The sequence below is a fragment of the Sorex araneus genome, chromosome 11 (assembly GCF_027595985.1).
Source record: "Sorex araneus isolate mSorAra2 chromosome 11, mSorAra2.pri, whole genome shotgun sequence".
NCBI classification, from domain to species: Eukaryota; Metazoa; Chordata; class Mammalia; order Eulipotyphla; family Soricidae; genus Sorex; species Sorex araneus.
In genome coordinates, this window is record NC_073312.1 from 30128632 (window position 1) to 30150210 (window position 21579).

Sequence of the window (21579 nt, forward strand, 5' to 3'; positions counted from 1 at the left end):
CATCACCAGGAGTGATTCCAGAGCACAGAGCCTGGAGTACTCCCAGGTGTGACACAAAAACAAAAAAGAAAAAAGGAAGGAAAAAAAGGAAGAAAAGTTGTAGCAAATTTTTGACACAGTTTCTCCTAGATGTGACACAAGAGTGGTAAGCATACAAAGTATTTTTGAAAGGAGACTTTCTAACTTGTGGGCTTCCCTGTAAGTCTGATTGGGGGCAGATATTGGGGGAGGGCATTGCCTGTGTTGTCAAAGCAGGACCATCGTTATCTCTTGGGGGCAGTCCTTAGGCTAAGGGCCTCTCAACCCACATTCATGCTCCGCATATTTATCATCACAATCTAAAGTGAGGGTGCCTGTGTAGGTTGTATAAATTCTCCACCATGTCACCATATGGCAGAACCCAGACTCAAACGCAATCTGACAACACTTGAACAACCTGGATTCTTGCCCATGATCACCTTATAGTGTTGAGCATCACTAGGAAAACGAAGGAGTTGGCAGAAGTCCCTGCTGCGTGCAATTTCAAGATATGAAAATTGGGTGGTAACAAGCACTGCTTCAGAGTAAATGGAAACACAGTGAGGAGACGTCCGGCATTGTAGAAAAGTGTCTATAAGAGTATGTATGGTTTGTCCCATGATCCTAGTATCCCCATGGTCTTTGTATGCATCTTGAAATAATGTAGCAGTGACCTTGGACACCCATATTTATCTGATCACTTGTTTCCTTAACTGCTAGCTATGGGACGAGTTGAGTCTTTGCCAAATTCATTTATTAAACTCCCAAAGCGAGGGAATTTAGAGATAGGGCACTTTGAACGTAATTAGGTTTAGATATGCTCACAAGAGTGAACCTCTCCTGAGGGCTTGATACACTGAGTGGAAGAGGCAACACTCACTCAGCTATCTCTGTGCCGTGGAAGCATACGTTAAGAAAGTGGCTCTCTGCAAGCCAGGAGGATCATCCAGTCTCCAGAATGCTGAGCAAACAAGTACTTGTTACTTAAGCCATCTAGTCAATGTACTTGTTAAAGCAGCCCAACTTGTCTAATATAACCACTGGAATGACAGGATTAATAGAAAAACACTTAAAATATATGCATATTAAGATCTCTTACTTTGATGTGAAAGTAAAGTAAAATTTACTAGTTACACATGCGGCGTGGGGGGTTGGGGAGGTGGGGGGTGAGGGGGGAGGTATACTGTGATTCTTGGTGGTGGAATATGTGCACTGGTGAAGGGATGGGTGTTCGAGCATTGTTTAACTGAGACTTAAACCTGAAAGCTTTGTAACTTTCCACATGGTGATTCAATAAAATAATAAATTTTAAAAAATAAATGAATAAAAAAGCACAACAGAAAAAAATCTCTTACTTTGAAAGACTGATATCGTTCATCGTTTAACACAGCTTTAACTTCAGAACTTTCTCCATCTTCAATAATTTCCTGCATGAACAATTGAGAAATATTTTAAATTTGTGACATTGGACAACCACAATCTGAGACTTGAATTAATAGATTAATGAATTAATTTTTTTTTTGCTTTTTGGGTCACACCCGGTGATGTACAGGGTTTTTTGGCTCTGCACTCAGTAATTACTCCTAGCAGTGTTCGGGGGACCATATGGGATGCTAGGGATCGAACCTGGGTCGGCTCTGTGCAAGGCAAACGCTCTACCCACTGTGCTATTGCTCCAGTCCCAATAGATTATTTTTTTCTCATCTAATGAACACTTGTTGTCTGGGGGTGTTTTCTTAGCTAATCTGAAGAAAATTCACTTTTCTATAATTGAAAACCCAGGACATTATATGTATATATACATAAGTACCATGTTGAAATCATAAAGGATAAAAGCACTTAACAATTAAGGTCCAAATCTATATATTACCAAGTAGAATACTCATTAACAAAAGTACTTCTAAATATTTGTCTAAATATTTAGTATGTCTAAATGTATTTATATATGCATCTCTCTATAACTGTAACCATCACATAGGCATATATACCATATAATATATATTTATAGAAATAAAGATATATAATATACCTACATCATATATAATATGTAAGGGGGAATAAATGATGAATATCTAAATCTTTTCAGTGAATATAAACTTTCAGATGGAAAGAGGAATTTTGATCGGAACAGGCTGATTTTAGATCTGTTGAAGAGCAAATCTAAATTCAAGCCCTTCCTACGTTAGCTCACAACTATCCTTCTCTAAGTGAAGTTGGGATTATTTTCCTTGAGTAGCTTGCCTTGCACTTGACTATACTGAAACTCACCATATTGATGTATACTGGAAGACCAACTTGCCTTCTGGGGAATTCTTAAATATCATTATAAAAATATTCCACCACTTTCTTCCTGGAATCACAGGTAGCTATGTAGAACCACTGTCTGTGACATCTCCTGTCCTACTGAGAATGATGTCCCTTAGTGGAAAGAGGTCCTTTCTACACCTGTGTTTGAAGCTGGACATTCCCTGCTGTGGAGCTTTTAGAGCACTTGAGACTTTGACTGGGATTATAAATTCTCTGGAATAGTCTCTTTATTTCCTTTTTTTGCTAGCCAACCCCATGTATTTCCATCAGTGATAAATAGGGGTATGGATTATGCATATATATACATCTCTATAACTATAGCCATCACACAGGTATATATACTATATGATATAATTATAGAAATAAAGATATAATATACCTACAACATATATAATATACATATGTGAAGGGAAATTAATGATGAATATCATATGTATAATTGACTAGAAAATTCATTTACCATCTCCCTCTCCCTGCCTAATGTCTCCAGTTAGAAGGTGAGACAAGTCACATATCCACCTTACCTCGATGATGCTCTTTACTTTGTCTCCCAGGCAAGGAATTCCTTGTATGTCCTTAATACAGAGGATTGTGAATGGCAGAGATTTAAGTACAGATGATGCTCTCATAAAGGCCAGGCAGGTCATTTCATTTTCTCTAAACTCAAAATTTTCAGCCATTATATCAAAGGCATCCTGAAGAAGAAAACCAGATAAGCGCAACACAGCCCGTTTCTCAGACCTGAACCGGTAGTCACACACAACCACCTCTCTCTCTTCTGTTTTGAGGGCCGCCTGACTGTATCTGCAAAGGTGTGGGATGGATCTCCTGTACCTCTTGACACCCATGTCTGGTCAGATTAGAGAAAGTGAATTGAAAAGTCAGGCCCCAGAGTACTATAGATGAACTAAGACTGGGATGAATTACTAAGACTTGTAATTCATCCCAGTCTTAGATATCTAGGAACGCTTCAGCCTAAAAGTGTCCTCATGGCCATTGCATCCCACTGGTCATTATTAAGCATACTTCCCCAGCATCCTGTGACCAGGCTGTGGCCATCTCTTAGACTGTATGTAAAACGCCATCAGTTGTGAATGTGGCTTGTTGGATGAACGGGTATAATCACAGGTGGCCAGCCCCGAGGTGGGGTTATTTGAGGTTGGCACAGTTGTGTTTCCCGTAGAGGAGGAAGTCGGTGCAGCTGTGTGGCATCAGACTCATCGCTCTGGGGGCTGCCGTTTTCTGGTCTTCCTCACACATGTAGGGCTGGTAGTCTAGATATGACAAGTTTTGCATTTCACATGCTAGTTCATCTACCTGACCCCCAACTCTAGGCTAGCAAGGACTAGTATTTGTAGGCTGGTAGGGGTTATTTGAAACATAAGTACTGAATTTCAGGGCTGCCTGGATTTTTAGAGATGATGTGACTAGTTTCTTGTGGAACAGATGAGGAAGTAGGTTCAGAGAAAGGAGCTGATGTAGCTAGGCTAGTTAATATTGGAGATCCTAGCATTGGGACTGTTGATGCTCAGTCTTTGATTTCTTTTCTGTAAAAGCACTTTATGTTTAGTACAATTTCTATAAAATTTGGGCTACTTATAACAAGTGGTTTTCAAGAATATTTGCCTTTGATAACTATTATGCCCATTAATGACAACTTAAAAAATAGTCATCTATCTTCTCTGTAGGCTATAATTCAGTAGGTCAAATGACAGATGAGTTTATAAAGAAATTGCAGTCTATAGATAAATGGAATACTATACAGCTGTAAGAAAAGATGAAATCATAGTTTGCTACAATGTGGATAGAATTAGAGGGCATCGCATAAAGTAAAATAAGAGGGAGAAGAATAAATACAAGATGATCTCATTATCTATGGAATATATGTAGAGAAACAAGGACATAGTAGTAAATTATGACAAACCCTTCACTAACCCACCATTAAGCAGAACATGGAGAGGTGGGTAGAATGAAAGAATGAATGCTGGGCTGGAGAGGACATGGGGACAGTGTTGAATTGGACATGGTGGACATGGTAAAGTGGGTATCAATACCATATACTTTAACACCATTGCAATCATCTTACCTAAACTATATAAAATTATATAATGAAAAAGAATATAGGATGAGAGAGATAATACAGGATTAAGGCAATCGCTTGGCATTCAGCCTACCTTGGTTGGAAGCCCTGGCACTACATATAGTTACAGTAGCTCCACCAAGGGTCACTCCTAAACACAAAGCCAAGAATAGTCCCTGAGCACTGCTGGACATTGCTCCGCCCCACCCCCTCCCAGAATCACCAAAAGAGTATGCTCCAAATAGATTTGTATTTCCGTGACAGAAAAAAAGATCTATTCTTGGTCAAAAGAATCAGGGGTGTCAGCTGGACATGGGGTGGGAGAGGAGGGAGGGTAATCCAAATCTTTAGAAAAACTGATCATTTGACTTTAATCTCCATGGAAAGAAGCTGCAAGCTCTGCTTTCCTCTGGTGTGAGGCTGTTACCGTGAAAATGCGGTTGTGGTTGTTTAAAGTGGTCCTTCTCTGACAAGCGTACTGGGAGATATTTTTTACAGCAGGCAGTGGTGTCTTCTGGGGTCCTGCATTTGGGTCAACCGAATTGTTTCTTCTCACCTACACAGAGGCAGAAGCATCTCATTTTAATAACAATTTAAACATTTAATTTTAATAACAATTTAATGGTCAGTGTATACCTTTGCATGAAAACAGGTAGAGGCAGTTGCCTTTGGGAAAAAGGATAAAGAGAGCCAAAACTCAAAGTTCCTGTTAAATGCATCGCTAATACTGAATTTGTTATAATTAGTAAGTTTTGGTTTTGAAATGATTAAAAAATGAAAAGGAATAATTAATCAAATATGATTTTTCTTTTCCATAAACTTAGGAATTTATGGCCCAAATTCTTTCAGATATTTCTTCCACCATTGGTAAATGATTTGAAACAAAAATCTCAAAGTTTATTATGTTCTTTTGAAAGCTCATGGACGCCCAAAAGAGAAACCATCCCATTTTTGCTGGAACATCAAAGGTCAGGGGTTGTGAAATATGTGTAGGTAGATTTGTTCTTAGAATTACTTCATGGGGCTGGAGAGATAGTACAGCAGGTAGAGTGCTTGCCTTTCATGCACCTGACCCAGTTTGATACGGCTCAGGTTCCCCTGAGCCCACAAGGACGGATCCCTGAGCACAGAGCCAGGAGTAAGTCCTGAGCATAGCCAGGTGTGGTTCAAAAATAGCCAAAACAAAACTAGCTGCTATTTATTCTCTGCCTCCTGTAAAGATCAGACTCTGTGTAAAGCATTTTTATGATGTGTTTTTCAAATCCTTATAACTATCTTATGAGGTAGGCACTAATGTCACATGACATGATAGAAGAGGAAACTAAAACTCATAGAAGTCAATTTGTCAGAGTCACAGAGAGAGTCAGTAGAGATCTTGGGATTTCTGTTATCTATTTTTTTTTCACTCTTGAGGTTGTGCGTCACATCTGGTGGTACTCAGGGGACAATGTCGGGGACGTAGGGATCAAACCCTGCATGCAAAGCATGTGCTTGGCCTGTTGTACTCCAGCCCCAAGTACTTGGGGTTTATGTCACAGGTTGTCTACAGTCCATATTTTTGTTCTCCCAGTAATGAGCAATGAGAACTCCAGCTGTGATACTCACCGTAAGCTGGTATTTTCCTGTCAGCTCCACGGGCTTTCCTGCCCTCATGCACTCTATCAGCCAGGAGACATCGAGGATCTCTAGACGTGAGCTGACTTTCATGTTATGGTCCTGGAGCCATTCCCAAACATCGGAGCCAGAGTTGTTTTCTGCCACCAGGTGGGTGACAGATTCACTGCAAAATGAAAGACAAAGTGACTAGCTGAAGGAACTTGTGGAATCAGGAGCTCGCCTCTTTCCTCATGTTTGAAGCATGTCCTGTGATGGAGAAAACGGACCTAGACCTGACCATTGCATGGAGAATGTAGGCTTCTGTACCAGAGCATTCTCTATTTCATTTGGTGTAGCAACCATCAGATGCAGGCAAAACTAAGGAAATGGTAGGATTCTGATGTTTATGGAAGGGTATGCCCAGAGGGAGGAGTCAGAAGATGAAGCTGTTCTTCAAGTCATACCTGCACTGTGCATGTGGCTTTAGTGTGTGTTTATTTTGGTGGGAAGAAACTTTCAAGAAGTGCTTAGGTGCTCTGGGGCCATGCTGGCAGTTCAACCAACTAGGCCAGGCAACTCAATGCTTTGGGCCAAGGCTTAGACGACCAGGATCTACCTAGAGGTGGTGAGGGGCCTCCCAAGCTCCAGATGGCTGTGCTCAGGAGGCCATGTATATCTGGGCTGTGAACCTGGGTCAGAACATGTTAAGCTTGAGTCTCTCCCCAGCCCACATTTTGTTTTTGTTGTTGTTTTTTTTTTAATTTGGGGATATTAATCAGTACTTTTCAAACTTCTTTGACTGCTTGACCCACAGTTGAAAAAAAATTTTTTTTAATGTCATGTCCCAAAATAGAAATAGACACAGATGTAGATTTGCTATGAACAGGCCATTAATTGATCTTAGAGCCCATCAGTGGTGGATAGTGGATAAGCTGCCTTTGGGAAAGATTGTTAATACTCTGTGGTGTAAGATGGGTAGAAAGCTTTTTCCTGGTAACTACTGAGCTGTAATCGTGTTTTCACACAAAGTGCTTCACATGCATAATTTCAGATAAAACCCATATAACTTCTCAGTAGTTTTATAAACACTTGATAGCACAGCGGGTAAGGCGTTTGCCTCGCACACGGCCGACCCGGGTTCGATTCCTCCATCCCTCTCGGAGAACCTGGCAAGCTACCAAGAGTATCCTGCCCACATGGCAGAGCCTGGCAAGCTACCCATGATGTATTCCATATGTCAAAAACAGTAAAAGTCTCACAATGGAGATGTTACTGGTGCCTGCTCGGGCAAATCGATGAACAATAGGACGACAGTGCTACAGTGCTACACTTGAATAAGGAGGCCATGAAAACAGAGAGGTTAGGTGACAGCCTAAAGGTCATACAGCCACTAAATGATATTTATCTCTTTTGACTGCTTTCCTAGGTCAAATATGTTATTTATAGCCTTTAACAAGTCTTCATAGTCAGAATTATATCACTAGAACAATTTATTTTGTTGTTGCTTTGGTGCCACGTCCAGCAATACTCAGGGATTACTCCTGGCTCTGCATTTAGGAATTGTTCCTGGTGGGCTCAGAAGACCATATAGGATGCCAGGGATAGAAACCAGCTCAGCTGTGTGCAAGGCAAGTGCCTTATCCACTGCGCAATCACTCTGGATCATAGAACCAGTAATTTTTAAGATTTAGCTCAACTAGTCTATAAATTTGAGAAATTATAATAAGTATCAGCTTAAAGCATGTAAGAGAAAAAAAATAGATTCCTTTGTTCTTTCTTCACTTCCTCTTTTTAAACTCTCCTGTTTTGATTGACTTTTGGATTCACTGGGTGCTTCTTGGTTTCCTAATAAATTCACAGACCTTAATTGCTTGTGGTAGTTGTGGTTCTGATCCTGAGATAGTAGTCCTGGTGGGAAGTGGGGCTTGAATTCCAAAGAAGAAGTGGGAAGTTTAGTACCTTATGTAAAGCAGATGGTGAATGACTCATTTGACAATGTTGCCCGAAGCAGGGAAAGATCTGCAGCTGCTGTTTGGAGAGGGAAAAAGTTTGGTATAAGCTGGAAAAGCCAGGAAGTCTCTTTGGCAGAGCTTGGATTTATGTCCAGTCTTTGAGGAACTGGAAAGGATTAAGGGTTCTGGAAGGCAGGGTGCCCTTAGAAGAAAAAAAAATAATTTTGGGTACCCCTAGAACAAAAGATTAAGAAAAAGTTTGGAAGGATGGGAGATTCAGGCTGAAAATAGACTATAGACCCAATATGATGCCTACTTAATACCTCTATAGCAAACCACAACACCAAAAAGAGAGAGAGAGAGAGCAAAAGGGAATGCCCTGCCACAGAGGCGGGGTGGGGTGAAGGGGACAGGGTGGAGGTGGCGGGAGGGATGCTGGGACCATTGGTGATGGAAAATGGGCACTGGTGGAGGGATGGGCACTCGATCATTGTGTGACTGAAAGGTAAGCATGAAAACTTGTAAGTCTGTAACTTTATCTCATGGTGATTCACTAATTAAAAAAAAGAAAAAAGAAAAAGTTTGGGTGGCCCTAGAAGAAAACATGAAGAGGCCAGAGGGAGGGCAGAGAATGGCTGGATTAGAATAAAGAGTTGATGGTGGGAAGTAGTTAAAGACATGGTGGGGTTGGAAGGGCAACCATGTGAGAAAACATGGTAGAAGAGGGTTGAATTTCTTCAGAATTGTGGGAGCCAGTGACTGTATTATTTTAAAAGACTAATGTGGTACACACAATGTTTTGGAGGGAAGAGTGATATGCTAAAGAATGACTTAACGAAGCAATAAAACAAAAGTGGGATGTGTTAACCCAGATAGCGGGTCTCTATAACATTATAAAGGAAGCCAGAGAGGACAAGCATGCAGCTGGTATGGCATTAGTTCACCTATTTTTATAGGAAACGAGGGGAGCTCCCTCTCTGTCACAGAAAAGTAATAGCACTTTGAATAGAAATCCAGATTTGGGAAGTTATGCCTCTCTAATGAAGTTGTGCCTCTTTTTTTAGGCTGAGGGGCCAGAATGCAAGTTTGCTCCAGACAAATTTGAAGAATGACAGGAGATTCCATAAAGTAATCTGGTTGAGAGCTGGGATCAGAGTCCAGTGCTGAGAGGGAGGTGGATGCTGGAAATCAGAGGTGGCACCCCTAGATGACACAGTGTATGGAAATAAGTCCCAAGCAACCCACATTTCATAAGGACTGAAGGATAAGAGAGAACTTGCATCTCATAAGAATCCAAAAGTCGGGGCTGGAGCGATAGCACAGCGGGTAGGGTGTTTGCCTTGCACACGGCTGACCCGGGTTGTATTCCCAGCATCCTATACGGTCCCCTGAGCACCGTCAGGGGTAATTCCTGAGTGCAGAGCCAGGAGTGACCCCTGTGCATTGCCGGGTATGATGCCCCCCCAAAAAAAGCAAAAAAAAAAAAAAAGAATCCAAAACTCATTTATAGTAGAATTCTTGAAAATTTGTTTAATTGGCAACTTTAAAGCAGCAACAATAGGATTCCTAGGATTACCTCAGATATATTTGTCCATATGTATTTTTTCCTTCAGAAAAAAACTTAATAATTACACAATATTTATTACTGATATTGTAATAAACAGGGTTCCATTCACATCTCAGAGAAAGAAGGAAATGTTGAGGAGAAGGGCTCAGCTCCCAGATTTAGGCCCCTCACCATTCATTCTCATCTCTGCTCACATAACCTATGATTCCCCCAGGACTGTCTGGGGTGGTCTGAAATCCCAACTGCTTAAAGAACCATGCGCATGTCATCTAGAGTTAATGTGAGAATGTTTATGGATGAAAGATTACATATCTTGTCAAGGAAAATGTGGGTTTAAACTTCTAAACTCACCCAGAGCCAGGAACATCACTGATGACAAGTTCCCTTGGTAATTCTGACATAATCTGTTCTACTTTTCTTTGAGTGCAGAACAACTATTGCAAGATGCAATGGCTTTACAACATTAACAGCTTTACTGTATCTGAAACAATGAGGACCAGAAATTTAGGCAACCTGACTTGGTGAACCTCTGTTCCCTACAGTGCTCCATGATGGAGGTGCTGACCTCCCCGGGACTCCAATCCAGCATCTTGGTGAGGAAGCTGGGGGGTTGGGCTCAGCTGCAGCTCCCTGCCAGTAAAAATTCTCCCAGAGGCAGGACCCATTCGGGCTGGAAGATGCGAACTGAAAGTAGACTATAGACCAACCATGAAGGTCACTCAATACCTCTATTGCAAACTACAACACCCAAAAGGAGAGAGAACAAAAGGGAATGCCCTGCCGCAGAGGCAGGGTGGGGTGGTGGGGAGTAGGGTGGTGGTGGGGAGAGGGATACTGGGATCGTTGGTTGGTGGAGGTGAATGGGCAATGGTGGAGGGATGGGTAAACAATCACTCTGAGTGAAATGCAAATACGAAAGTTCATAAGTTTGTAACTGTATATCACAGTGATTCTCTAATAAAAAAAAAAACTCTCCCAGAGGGGACTGTGGCGCCCAGAGAGCCCCTGAACCTAAGACCTTTCATCACTCAGCTGCAAAATTCACTTCTCTTCTACCCTCTTGGCTGAGGCAAGCATGAGCCCCACACCCCAATGCAGAGGAAGAAAAAACAGACTCTCCCCACCCCCGACTCCAAGAGTGCGACTTTAAGTCCAGTCCAGCTCAGGAACTTCACTTAGAGAAACTGCTACAGGGAGGGGTCCTCTTGAACTGCCCCATACCGGACCTTGGTCTCAGCAGATGTCCCCCCAGTCACATTTCTTTGCACTTTCAGGTGCACAGAGTAGAATATGTACTTCTTTATAATTTTTAATTAAGCATTTAAGCTTTATGGATAGAATTTCCTAGACAAGGCTAAATGTCTATTTCATAATTCAGCTCAGGTATAATTAAAAGAAAGACATTGACAATAATAAAATATGATAGAAGGTAATCTAAGACCCATGAATGAGGCTTGCAGAAAGCCCAGAGTTATGGAACCCACTCTCAGATCTCACTATTGATCTTCCTCTCTGATACCAGAATCCAGCCCTTCCTGGCTTTCTGTTTCTGCTTGATCCTGTTTTTTAGTCTAGTGAGAAAAAACTCTCCAGGAGGATAAGAGGAAGTCATCCTTCTTTATTTAAGACAACTTGACCCACTTCTGACTTCTTGGGCCCTCATGGGTTTCATCCACCGTTAAAAGGTCTTTCTGGGCCAGAAGGATAGTATGGGAGGTAAGGTGCTTGCCTAATGTGCAGCTGACTCGGGTTCAAATCCCCAGCACCACATATGGTCTCTCAAGCATTGCCAGAGGTCACTCCTGAGAAGAAATAGTCCCTGAGCACTGCTGGGTGTGGCCCCAAAGCCCCACATTTAAAAATACATATATTTTTTAAAAGAATTTTCTTTGTAAGTTTTAAACTTTTTCAAAAGAATTTTCTATCCCTGAGGAAGTCATTCTTGATTCTTTGTAAATAGCACTGTAGCACTGTCGCACTGTTGTCCCCTTGTTCATTGATTTGCTCGAGTGGGCACCAGTAACATCTCCATTGTGAGACTTGTTACTGTTTTTGGCATATTGAATACACCATGGGTAGGCTCTGCAGTGCGGGCGAGATACTCTCGGTAGCTCGTGGGGCCCTCTGAGAGGGACAGAGGAATTGAACCCGGGTCAGTGGCATGCAAGGCAAACGCCCTACCACTAATGGCATTTAATAATTATTTATAGTAAACTATAGAGCTGTTTACTATTTTAAAATAAAAACCCTCCTGCCAATTTCCCTTAGCTACTGATTTTTTTCGGACTACCTGAAACTAAAAAATTCAAGAAGTGTAACTCAGTTTTATCTCACTCATATTAAAACGAGTAGAACAAGTTTCTATTTCCAGCCCTAATACATTTAAGACTGACAGGATCTTGCCTTAACTTTTGGCTTTCTCTTAGATGGAATTATGAACATTTTCAGTAAAGCTCACAGACTTTGACATAGTCTTAAAGTAATTTGGGCCAGAGCATGACCATAATTTATGTTGCATGCTCTTGAATTTATAAAAAAAGGTCTTAGCTGTTTTGTTGATTGCAAAAGTGATATTGGTACTTGGTAAAAAATACTTGATTACCAACAATACTCTTGTCAATCTCACATTTATTTGGCTAGTTTCATATTCATGAGATAAATCATTCTTTGAGCAATTCCCAAAGTGTACTATGTTTTAAGAGAATCATCAAAGTACCAGGGCTGGGGTGTGGGTGTATCCCATGATCCTGCCCATGTGGAGTCAGGGAAATGGGTAACTGGATTCGAGAGAAGAGCACAGTCAGGTGGGAGACCTGTGGGGAGACCTGTGGGGTATCAGGACCTGAGCAGGAATCATACCCACAGGTTCGGTAGACCACCTCTGGGGCTTCTGTCTTAGAAGCACTGAGGTGTAGGGAGAAGTCATCCAAGGTTGGGAGAAAAAGACCTAATGAGAAAATAGTGACAATGGCCTGGAAGGGGCCTGGAAATGAGCCCATTTAACATTATGTACTAGAGTAAGAAACTTTTTTCATCTCATGTTTTATTTTTTAACACTGACTTTTATTTTTTTAATTTTTTAATTAATGAGTCACAGTGAGGGTACAGTTACAGATTCAAACATTTAGTGCTTGTTTTCCCCTCATGCAGTGTTAGGGAGCCCATCCCTCCACCAGTGTCCATTCTCCACCAACAATGAACCCAGTATCCCTCCCACCCCCCAATCCCATCCCCCCACCCCACCCCACCCCACCCCACCTCTGTAACACTGACTTTTAATATTTTAAGATACCACAAATTTGAAAGGATGGAACATTGTTGAAGTCAAAATAGTAAAGTATCCAAAAAGAAATGAGACTTATCAGTTCTAACTACTCTAGACATTGTGATTTACAAAATTACTCATAGCTGAATTTCAGAAAATCTATGTTCCAGCACCAATTTTTTTTGAATTTTTTAAATTTTATTGAATCACTGTGAGATAGTTACAAGCTTTCATGTTTGGGTTACAATCTCACAATGATCAAACACCCATCCCTCCACCAGTGCACATTCCCCACCACCAATATCCCAGGTATACACCCCCTTTCCCACCTCCCCCTGCCTCTAAGGCAAACAATATTCCCCATACTCTCTCTCTACTTTTGGGCATTATATCTTGCAACACAGACACTGAGAGATCATCATGTTTGGTCCATTATCTGCTTTCGGCACCAGCATCAATTTTACAACCAGTGTCAACTCCTTCTTCCACTGTCCCCAGGTTCTTTCCCACCCCAAAGTCTATCTCCTTGATAGACACATTTTTGTTTGGTTGTTGTAGTTGGTTCTCCTGCTTTCAGTGTTGTTGGCTCTGTAGTTTAGATATTCATACACTACACTTCTATATCACTGATGACCCTACCCCATTCCTCCCTCTGCCTTTTCTTACCCTCCGCTAGATCTCCTTCCCTTTCTTTATCTGTAATCTATAATCTGGGCTGGAGTGATAGCACAGTGGTAGGGCATTTGCCTTGCACGCGGCCCACCCAGGTTTGATTCCTTCGCCCCTCTAGAAGAGCCTGGCAAACTACTGAGAGTATCTCACCCACACAGCAGAGCCTGGAAAGATACCCGTGGTATATTCGATATGCTAAAAACAGTAAAAACAAGTCTCGAAATGGAGACATTACTGGTGCCTGCTCGAGCAAATCAATGAACAACAGGATGACAGTGATACAGTGACGGTGAATCTATAATCTAGTGTCAAGGGCAGTCTAGGCATTCCTCCTTTGATATCTTACATTCCCTTGTCCTATTATTCTATACGCTACAGATAAATTAAATCATCTGGTATTTGTCCTACGTTTGACTCACTCCCCTTAACATGTTCTCCAGTTACATCCATGTTGCAACAAATTACATGATTTTACTGAGGAATCTTCTTCAGTGGATAGTGGACAGGGTAGACTGTGCTAGGGGAATTCTAAAGATGTGCTCTTAAGACGCTAAACATTATGTGAGCATCAGGTCAAAGAAAGAGCCATTATCAATATTCTAGTGACTACCATAAGATTTCCTGAGGCTTCGGAAATAATCATTTTGGGATCAGGAGAGAGGTAGAACACATATTTCAAATATCACATAGTGAATGCATAAAAAGTAGGGGCAGGAGAGTTAGATAAAATTAAGTCAGATCAACCCAAAAATGCTGAAAGAAAATGATCAGATAAGAAAATGTTAGTTGAAAAAAAAAGGACCATCACATACTTGGAAAATATATTATGGCATCTTAAAATTCTAGCTGAGAGCAAGGGTACAATTCCTGCCATCTCAATCCATTTGTAAAGTCCATGCTTGCAGAACTCAATCTTCAATTTTGTTGTGTATAGAACCTGACAAATATGCAGAATGGTACAAACAAAACTCTTCATTTGTGATGCCGTAATGTTACTTTCATTGAAGACAATGTTTTCCAATGGTACCAGTGGAACAATGCTTCCAGTAGTACCCCTGTAAACAAATGATACATGCTCTAGGCAAGGCAATACTATCAACTAGTGTATTTCTACTACTGTAGCAAGTGAATTGAATGTGCACATTTTAAACTGTTGGGTGGTGTAAGTCTTGGAAACTCACCCCTCCTATCTACATGCCTTTCTTCTTTAAGTCAATGATTTAGATCAAGATACAGAGACTGTTTGTGCAGCACACACGTGGCTGTGCTCAGGTGTGTGCTCTGCACTCAGGTTCCACTCGTAGAGGGGCTTGGAAGACTATCTGTGGTGCCAGGATTGGCCACATGCAAAGCAAACACCCTACCCACTGTCCCATCTCTCTGGTCCCCAAGACTCAGTCATGACTTACATCTTCTCTTGGCTTATGCTCATAGAAGAGAGGGGAGCTGGTGATAGGTAAAGTTGTAAAGCAGCTCCAATCCTGCAACCCAGGATGGAAGAAGATGACAAGCACTACATTATTATCCTCTCTAGCTCATCTTAGGTGACTTAAAGATTATAAAGTTGTTGGGCTGGAGCGATAGTATAGGGGGTAGGGCATTTGCCTTGCATGCAGTGTCAACCTGGGTTCGACCCTCAGCATCCCCCCAAGAACCACCAGGAGTAATCCCTGAGTGCAGAGCCAGGAGGAACCCCTGAGCATCGCAGGGTGTGACCCAAAAAGCAAAAAAAAAAAAAGATTATAAAGTTGCTCTAAAATTTAGGATGCTGGGGGCTGGAGCAAATAGCAGAGAGGGAAGAGTGTTTGCCTTGCACACAGCCGACCCGGGTTCCGATTCCAGCATCCCGTATGGTCCCCCAAGCGCCGCCAGGAGTAATTTCTGAGTGCAGAGCCAGGAGTTACCCCTGTACAGAGCCAGGTGTGACCCAAAAAGCAAAAAAAAAAAAATTTAGGATGCTGATTTTGGGGCAAATTTCAGTGTCCTTTTCACAAATATGCTAAGGATTTGAGAAGTCTGATTTATATTTTAAGAACCAGTTTCATATGGCACATTCAATATAACATAAATATTAATGAAGAGGGATTTAAATATATATCTAAAGGCCCTGTGTGCATATGCTAGGGAAGGAGATGGTTCTTCAGAAAGTTCCCACAGATATACCCCTTCTCAGCTGTGTATATGGGCCAGCACAGCAGGACTTGGGGTTTTCACTCACATTTTAATCCTCCTCGGCCAAAGAATAAGATAGAAACAATGGAGACTATTGCCTGGTCTCAGAGCAATGTTTCCTCTTAACTCTTCTTTCTTTGAATCTCTATATTATAAGGTATAAACTTTGGTGTCAAAAAGCATCCTCTCTTTTAAAAACCGGTTCTCTTTATTTTGATTTTAAAATATATCTGCTTATTGGGGAAACACAGAAAGCAAAAGTAGTTATAATCCTTCTGTACTGCTTCCCCATACCCATTTAGAATATTTGATAAGTTTCCTTCCTGTCTTTTCCAATTTGTCTATATCCCTGGGGTTAGTTAACATTGTGAGGGAGAAGCCTCTCCTTGGAGCTTGCTTGTGAAGGTCAGTGGATCCAAACAAATAGCAAGAACAGGATCACACTCTACATACTTGTACCTGTTTGAATTTCTCAATACACATTGCCAATCCAGCATCTCACTGGGCTCATGCCCCATATAGACAAGACCACTCACTTATCGGGAAATCAAGGTCAGAAGGGACAAAGAAGGGTCTTTCCCTGGACCACCTGGCTTGGAAAGTTCAGAGCCAGAAACTGAGGCCCCCTAGATTTCTATCTGGAGGTTTCCTCCACTCTCTTCTCTGCCATCCTTTCCAATTAAAGTCTATCTGTCTATGTACAGAAATTCTGTTTAAAGGCTAGCACTTCTACTTCCTGTGGTTTATTTTTGTGCCATAGAACCCTTTTGTGTTTAATGTGACTTCTGAGCTGCCAGCCTGGGAACTTGGCCACTATCAATGAACACAGCAGTTGGCTCACCAGGCACCAGTTTCCTCTGCAGCCTGAGCAGCTGGCCTTGGTTCCTGGCAGCGGGCATCTGGGGCACAGAGCTGCCTCTTTGGTGCTCCAGCCAAAATAAAGAAACATCTTCCGTTATCTCCCCGTCTCGGCCACCATGTGCCTATTCAGAGCTGTGCCTACAACTCAGCCATTAGCCCTTTCGGGAAGTGTGGACTTTTCAACAAAGAGCTCCTACGTAAGTGGCATCTTAATCATCTGACTCTCACCTTTCTGCCTGGCCCCTGCCAACGTTTTCTACCAAAGAAGGTAGTTTCATACTTGCTAAAGCTTTTGCTATCTTTGCCCCTCCCAACTCCCTTATTGCTTTATATAATTCTGTAAGATTAGGCAGACAAAATTTTAGCTTACAAGAGAGGATGTGAAGCCCCCAATATCATTAGCAACCCAAATGAGATCGAAGGGTTTTGTCATTTTTTTTTTAAAGATGGAGGGTGGGAGAAAGAGATTGTAGAGAATGTGTAAAAAGAAATCATATGGGAGAGAGACTGTGGGAAATCTGATCCTTTCCAAATGGAGTATTTTAGCAAAAGAGAAACCTGTTTCTGAGGCAATGCCTTTCCATGGGAGTTGTGTGGCTGTTGTGAAGATGACTGTACTGATTTACCATATGTCTTTAGCAATTTGAAATGCTTTTATTTCCAATAGGAGGTGCTTCTCAGTTTTATTTTTAAATAGCAAAACTCTTGCAGGGGGTTGGGGTTGGGGCCATACCCAGCAGTGCTTGGCCGCTACCCCTGTGTGATGCTGGAGTCAGTTTCAGAGATGCTGAGGAGTCATGAGGGCTTGGTATCAAAGCCAGGTCTCCCGTATGCCAAGTGTGCACTCCAGCCAGCTGAGCTCTCTCTCTGACTCCCCAGTAAAGATGTTCTAAATTAAAAATTTATTTTCACATAGAATCCTTATGGTTTTTCTTTTTAAGAAAAGCAGCGTTCCATTTCTCCTGGAATAATCAATCTCATACATCATCATTATTCACTGCAAGCCCCCTACACTACACACACACACCCAGAACTTTTCTTTATGTCAAGGTCTAACACCATTTGTTTCTTGGTTTTATTTAGTTGTTTCTTCCATACGTTGAATGTGAATGAGTATGTGTAGGTCAAGAGCTTAAGTAACAGAAGATCCACTTCCCGGTGTGTGACTTAACAGGCAGAGGGGTTCATGTGGTTGCTTCAACTATTGTCTATCAGGACCCAGACCTCCTTTTTGTCAGTTGTGTTTCTGTCACCCCCAGACAGAGATATCCCTGATTCTTTACCTAGTTTCTCTCTCCCAACAAACCATACCCAGGATGCTCTTCGGAAAAGGGTCGAGGTGCCCATGTGGAGTCCGCTGCAGTCAATCAGCCACAGAAACATTGATCACCTCAGCTTTAGCTTCAGAGCCAGGCAAGCAAACCACACACTCTACAGTGTCTTGCTTAAACTCAGTAGCATTCAAATTAGTCACAAACAAAATTAGATGGTTTCAGCATTCAATCTTCCAACCAGGTTTGACTATCCTCCCTAGATACCTCATAACCATAAGAGGGAAATGTTAAAAAAAAACTAAACTGAAAAACCTTTTTATCTTAGGTTTTTATTCCAATGAGTTCCAATATAGTGGCATCTAGTCTCTACTTAGCAAATTTGTTTTTTGAGTAGCTGGAGAAATAGTACAATGAGTTGGATGCTTTAAAGCAGCCAACCTGGGTTTGTTCCTAGCACCCCATATGGTCCTCTGAGCATGGCCAGGAGTGATGATTCCTGAGTGCAGACTAAGAGTAACCCCTGAGTAATCGCCAGGTGTGCCCCCAAATCCCCCCCAAATTATTTTTTATTCTTTGATTTCAAACTCATTCTTCCCGCCCCCCACGAGAACATTATCTCTTCTGTATGTGGAAGAAAACACAATTCCTTCATTTCCAAACAAGTTGTTGGCAAAAGCCCTGCTTGCTCGAACAGTGGCATGAGTGAAGTCCTACCTGAGCTCATCTTCCACCTGGAACCCTTTCCTCCGAGCCAGCTCCATGAGGAAGGTTCTCCGTGTGGCTCCCATTTTCTTCTCCAAAATGAAGAGGACCAAATCTCGAAACTTGATGTCATAAGGTCGGGAGGCCATGGAGGGTTTCATCTTTCTGGGCTGCTTCTTCCGAGGGCCTGGGTGGGCCATGCACAGTGGGTCCATGGGAAGAGGTTGCTGCTGGTTCTGGCTGTGGCCTCTGGAAGTTAGGGGGACCTGCCCCTCCTTTATAAAGAGCTCTGATGTCAGCTCCTGGGGCAGAGTCTGAGACTAGAGCCAGACTTCCTGCTGAAGAGCAAATGGGGATTTTTTTTTTTAATCTCTGTTCCATTCTTTGCTCCAACATAGCATCAGGTAGTTAACTCTTGCTCTCTTTTGCATAATCTATCAGTGATAGCATTATTGATTATAAGTTTGAGTCCCCTTTTGTCTTTAGTTTTGATCACTTTTTAACCCCCCAACTCCCCTGCCTTCTCCTCCTCTTTTACGATACGTTACATTTCTGTAGTATGCCGGGATGTTATAAGTTGTGTGGTTGCTTTGATCTTACATAAATGCCATTGCTGTGTTTCTCATTATCTCCTCACTCTTATGCTCTTCTCACTCAAAACTATTTTTCAGATGTATCCATGCGACTCTGTGCTCTAATCTGTTGCCTATATTGCTCCATAGTATTCCTAGTGAACCTTCTAGCTATGCTGGTGCATTTTATACCCAAGAAAAGTAAGACTCAGACCTTTGACTCAGAATAACAGAATCAGGGGCAGAGCCAAATCTTGAACTCAGGTCTTTGGGTTCCACAGGCTTTACAGCTTAGTTTCTTCAATAGACCAAGACTGCCTGGAGAATAGTCCGTCATGTAACCTCAAAATCCATCTTTTGGGGGGAGGATGAGATCATTTTTAGATGAAAATTATTCCCTTTAAAAAGACATATTGGGGCTGGAGCGATAGCACAGTGGGTAGGGCGTTTGCCTTGCACACAGCCAACCCGGGTTCAATTCCCAGTATCCCATATGGTCCCCCAAGCACCACAAGGAGTAATTCCCGAGTGCAAAGCCAGGAGTAACTCCTAGGCATTGCTGGGTGTGGCCCAAAAGTTAAAAAAAAAAGACATATTTGTGACTCAATGTGCAAAATAAAATTAGTGTCTCTCATCAATACACTACATAGTCCTTATTTCCTGAACATTTACCTTGTGACAAATCCCCACAGCCTTACTGAATCCTTATGGCACTGCAGTCTGGTGGGTGCTAGCAACCCATTCTGCAAAACACTTGCTCAGGTCACAGAGATAAGATAACTCATGGTGTAAGTAGGAAGTGATTTAGCCAGGACTTTGTCCCAGTGTCAATTCTGAGTTCTCCTCATCTCCTCTCCCATATCACTAGAGACTTCTGTTATTTCTAAAAGCACATTGCTTCTCATGACCACCCCAGTAATGTTTGCTGTTGCAACTGCCTCTGACTGTGGCTGAAGAAAGATACAAATATTTTCAGATGGAACTTGAAGGGAACTTGAACTTAATTGATTTTAGGTCTCCACAAGTAAGAACTTTTTATTAATTAGAATCCTTAAAAAAGCAGAGTGAGGCGGGTCTGGAAATACAGTGAGCAGGGCACTTACCTTGCAGACAGTTTATCCATGTCTGATCCCAGGCACCACAGGAGAATAGAGCCAGGAGTAAGCCCTGAGCACCGCTGGGTGTGGCTCCAAAACAACAACTAAAAAGATGCTAAAAGTATTCAAGCAGAGTCTGACCAACTTTATCGAAAGGTTGCAGCAGGGATTCAGGCACCTGGGAAGGACCTTTAACACAGCTTTGCTGTTGTTCTGTGCTCAAAATCAAAACCTGCAGCCGTGAAGGATGAGGTGGCCCACATGGTTTGGCTTGCAGTTGCTTTAAGTATGATTGCATTCTTGACTACCTAGTAGTCCTGCTATATGACATAGGTAAAAGATTCTGGAAAATGTCTAGGGAAAATGTCACGTGCTGTTCATTATCAGCAATAGAAAACATTATCAAATTATGCCTTTTCGGCAGTCCTGATTGTTGGGGGGAAATTCCAAATAATAATAGTGAGTTTTATGTCAAAACATTGAATGTAATCAAAGTAAAGAAGAGAGCAAAGTGAAAACCATCAGCCACACAGGCAGGGTGGGGGTGGGATGGGAGGTATGCTGGGGTTCTTGGTGGTGGAACATGTGCACTGGTGAAGGGATGGGTGTTTGATCATTGTATGACTGAAACTTAAACCTGAAAGTTTTGTAACTTTTCTCACGGTGGTTCTATTAAAAAAAATAAAATGTCTAGGGTTGTTGAGTTCAATTCCAGGGTGATGCATGCATGGCAAGCGCAGAAGCCAGTGTGGCACCTAAATAGTAAAGGGATGAGATGAGGCCCAGAAAACCTGCACTGTGGGGGCCAGAGAAATAGCTCAAGAGTTGAGCGCATGCTTTGTACGGGAGTAGCACCTGAGAACCACCGGGCATTACCCTCCTTCAGCTCCCCATAAAAAGACAGAGAAAGAGAGCTGACCCCTTGACATCAAATAAAATCATCTCCATTTACTTCTCCAAGCCTGAGATGCCCCATCTGAAAAATGAGAACTGCTGGAGACAAGTCTTGGAAGCTGCCAAGCACAGTGCCTGGTGGGGAGGAAGCACTTTAGAGAAGTATCAGTAGGTGGGAATTTAAATGTTTTGCTTTTAGCAGGAGCTCAGTTCAATCAGAATCATAGCAATGTTTCATAAGTCTATGAAGTCATCCCGATATTGTATTAACCAAAGTTTCCACCAAATTTCCTTGAATTGCCTGTGTTGAGAAGGTTACCAACAGAAATGTGAATGTGAGGATACCAGATGACTACTACGGTATTTTCCCTCCATGTCTGTCTAGGATCTGATCCATGAGGTTGGGGCTGGGCTGTGCTAAGTGCTGCCAGGAGCACTTTATCGACTGCCAGGAGGGGGCGCTAGAGAGACCCTGCGCGGCTTCCCTCTGCTTGTTGCTACTTTCAGGGTCTTAGTGAGTTTTGCTTTTGCACAATGAGATGGAGCTTCA

The 21579-nt window shown here is 42.1% G+C and overlaps 1 protein-coding gene across 1 annotated transcript in view; it reads right to left on the reverse strand.

Moving 5' to 3' along the window:
• DNTT (DNA nucleotidylexotransferase) overlaps window positions 1-18681 on the reverse strand; it is a 34714-nt gene extending 16033 nt beyond the window's left edge. The window contains exons 1-5 of the mRNA XM_004616379.2: window positions 18479-18681; window positions 6011-6185; window positions 4833-4961; window positions 2850-3020; window positions 1374-1445 (exon numbers count right to left, since the gene is read on the reverse strand). Of these exons, the coding sequence (XP_004616436.2) occupies window positions 1374-1445; window positions 2850-3020; window positions 4833-4961; window positions 6011-6185; window positions 18479-18681 (750 nt within the window). The remainder of the gene's footprint in view (window positions 1-1373; window positions 1446-2849; window positions 3021-4832; window positions 4962-6010; window positions 6186-18478) is intronic.
• Between the last annotated feature and the right edge of the window lie 2898 nt (window positions 18682-21579).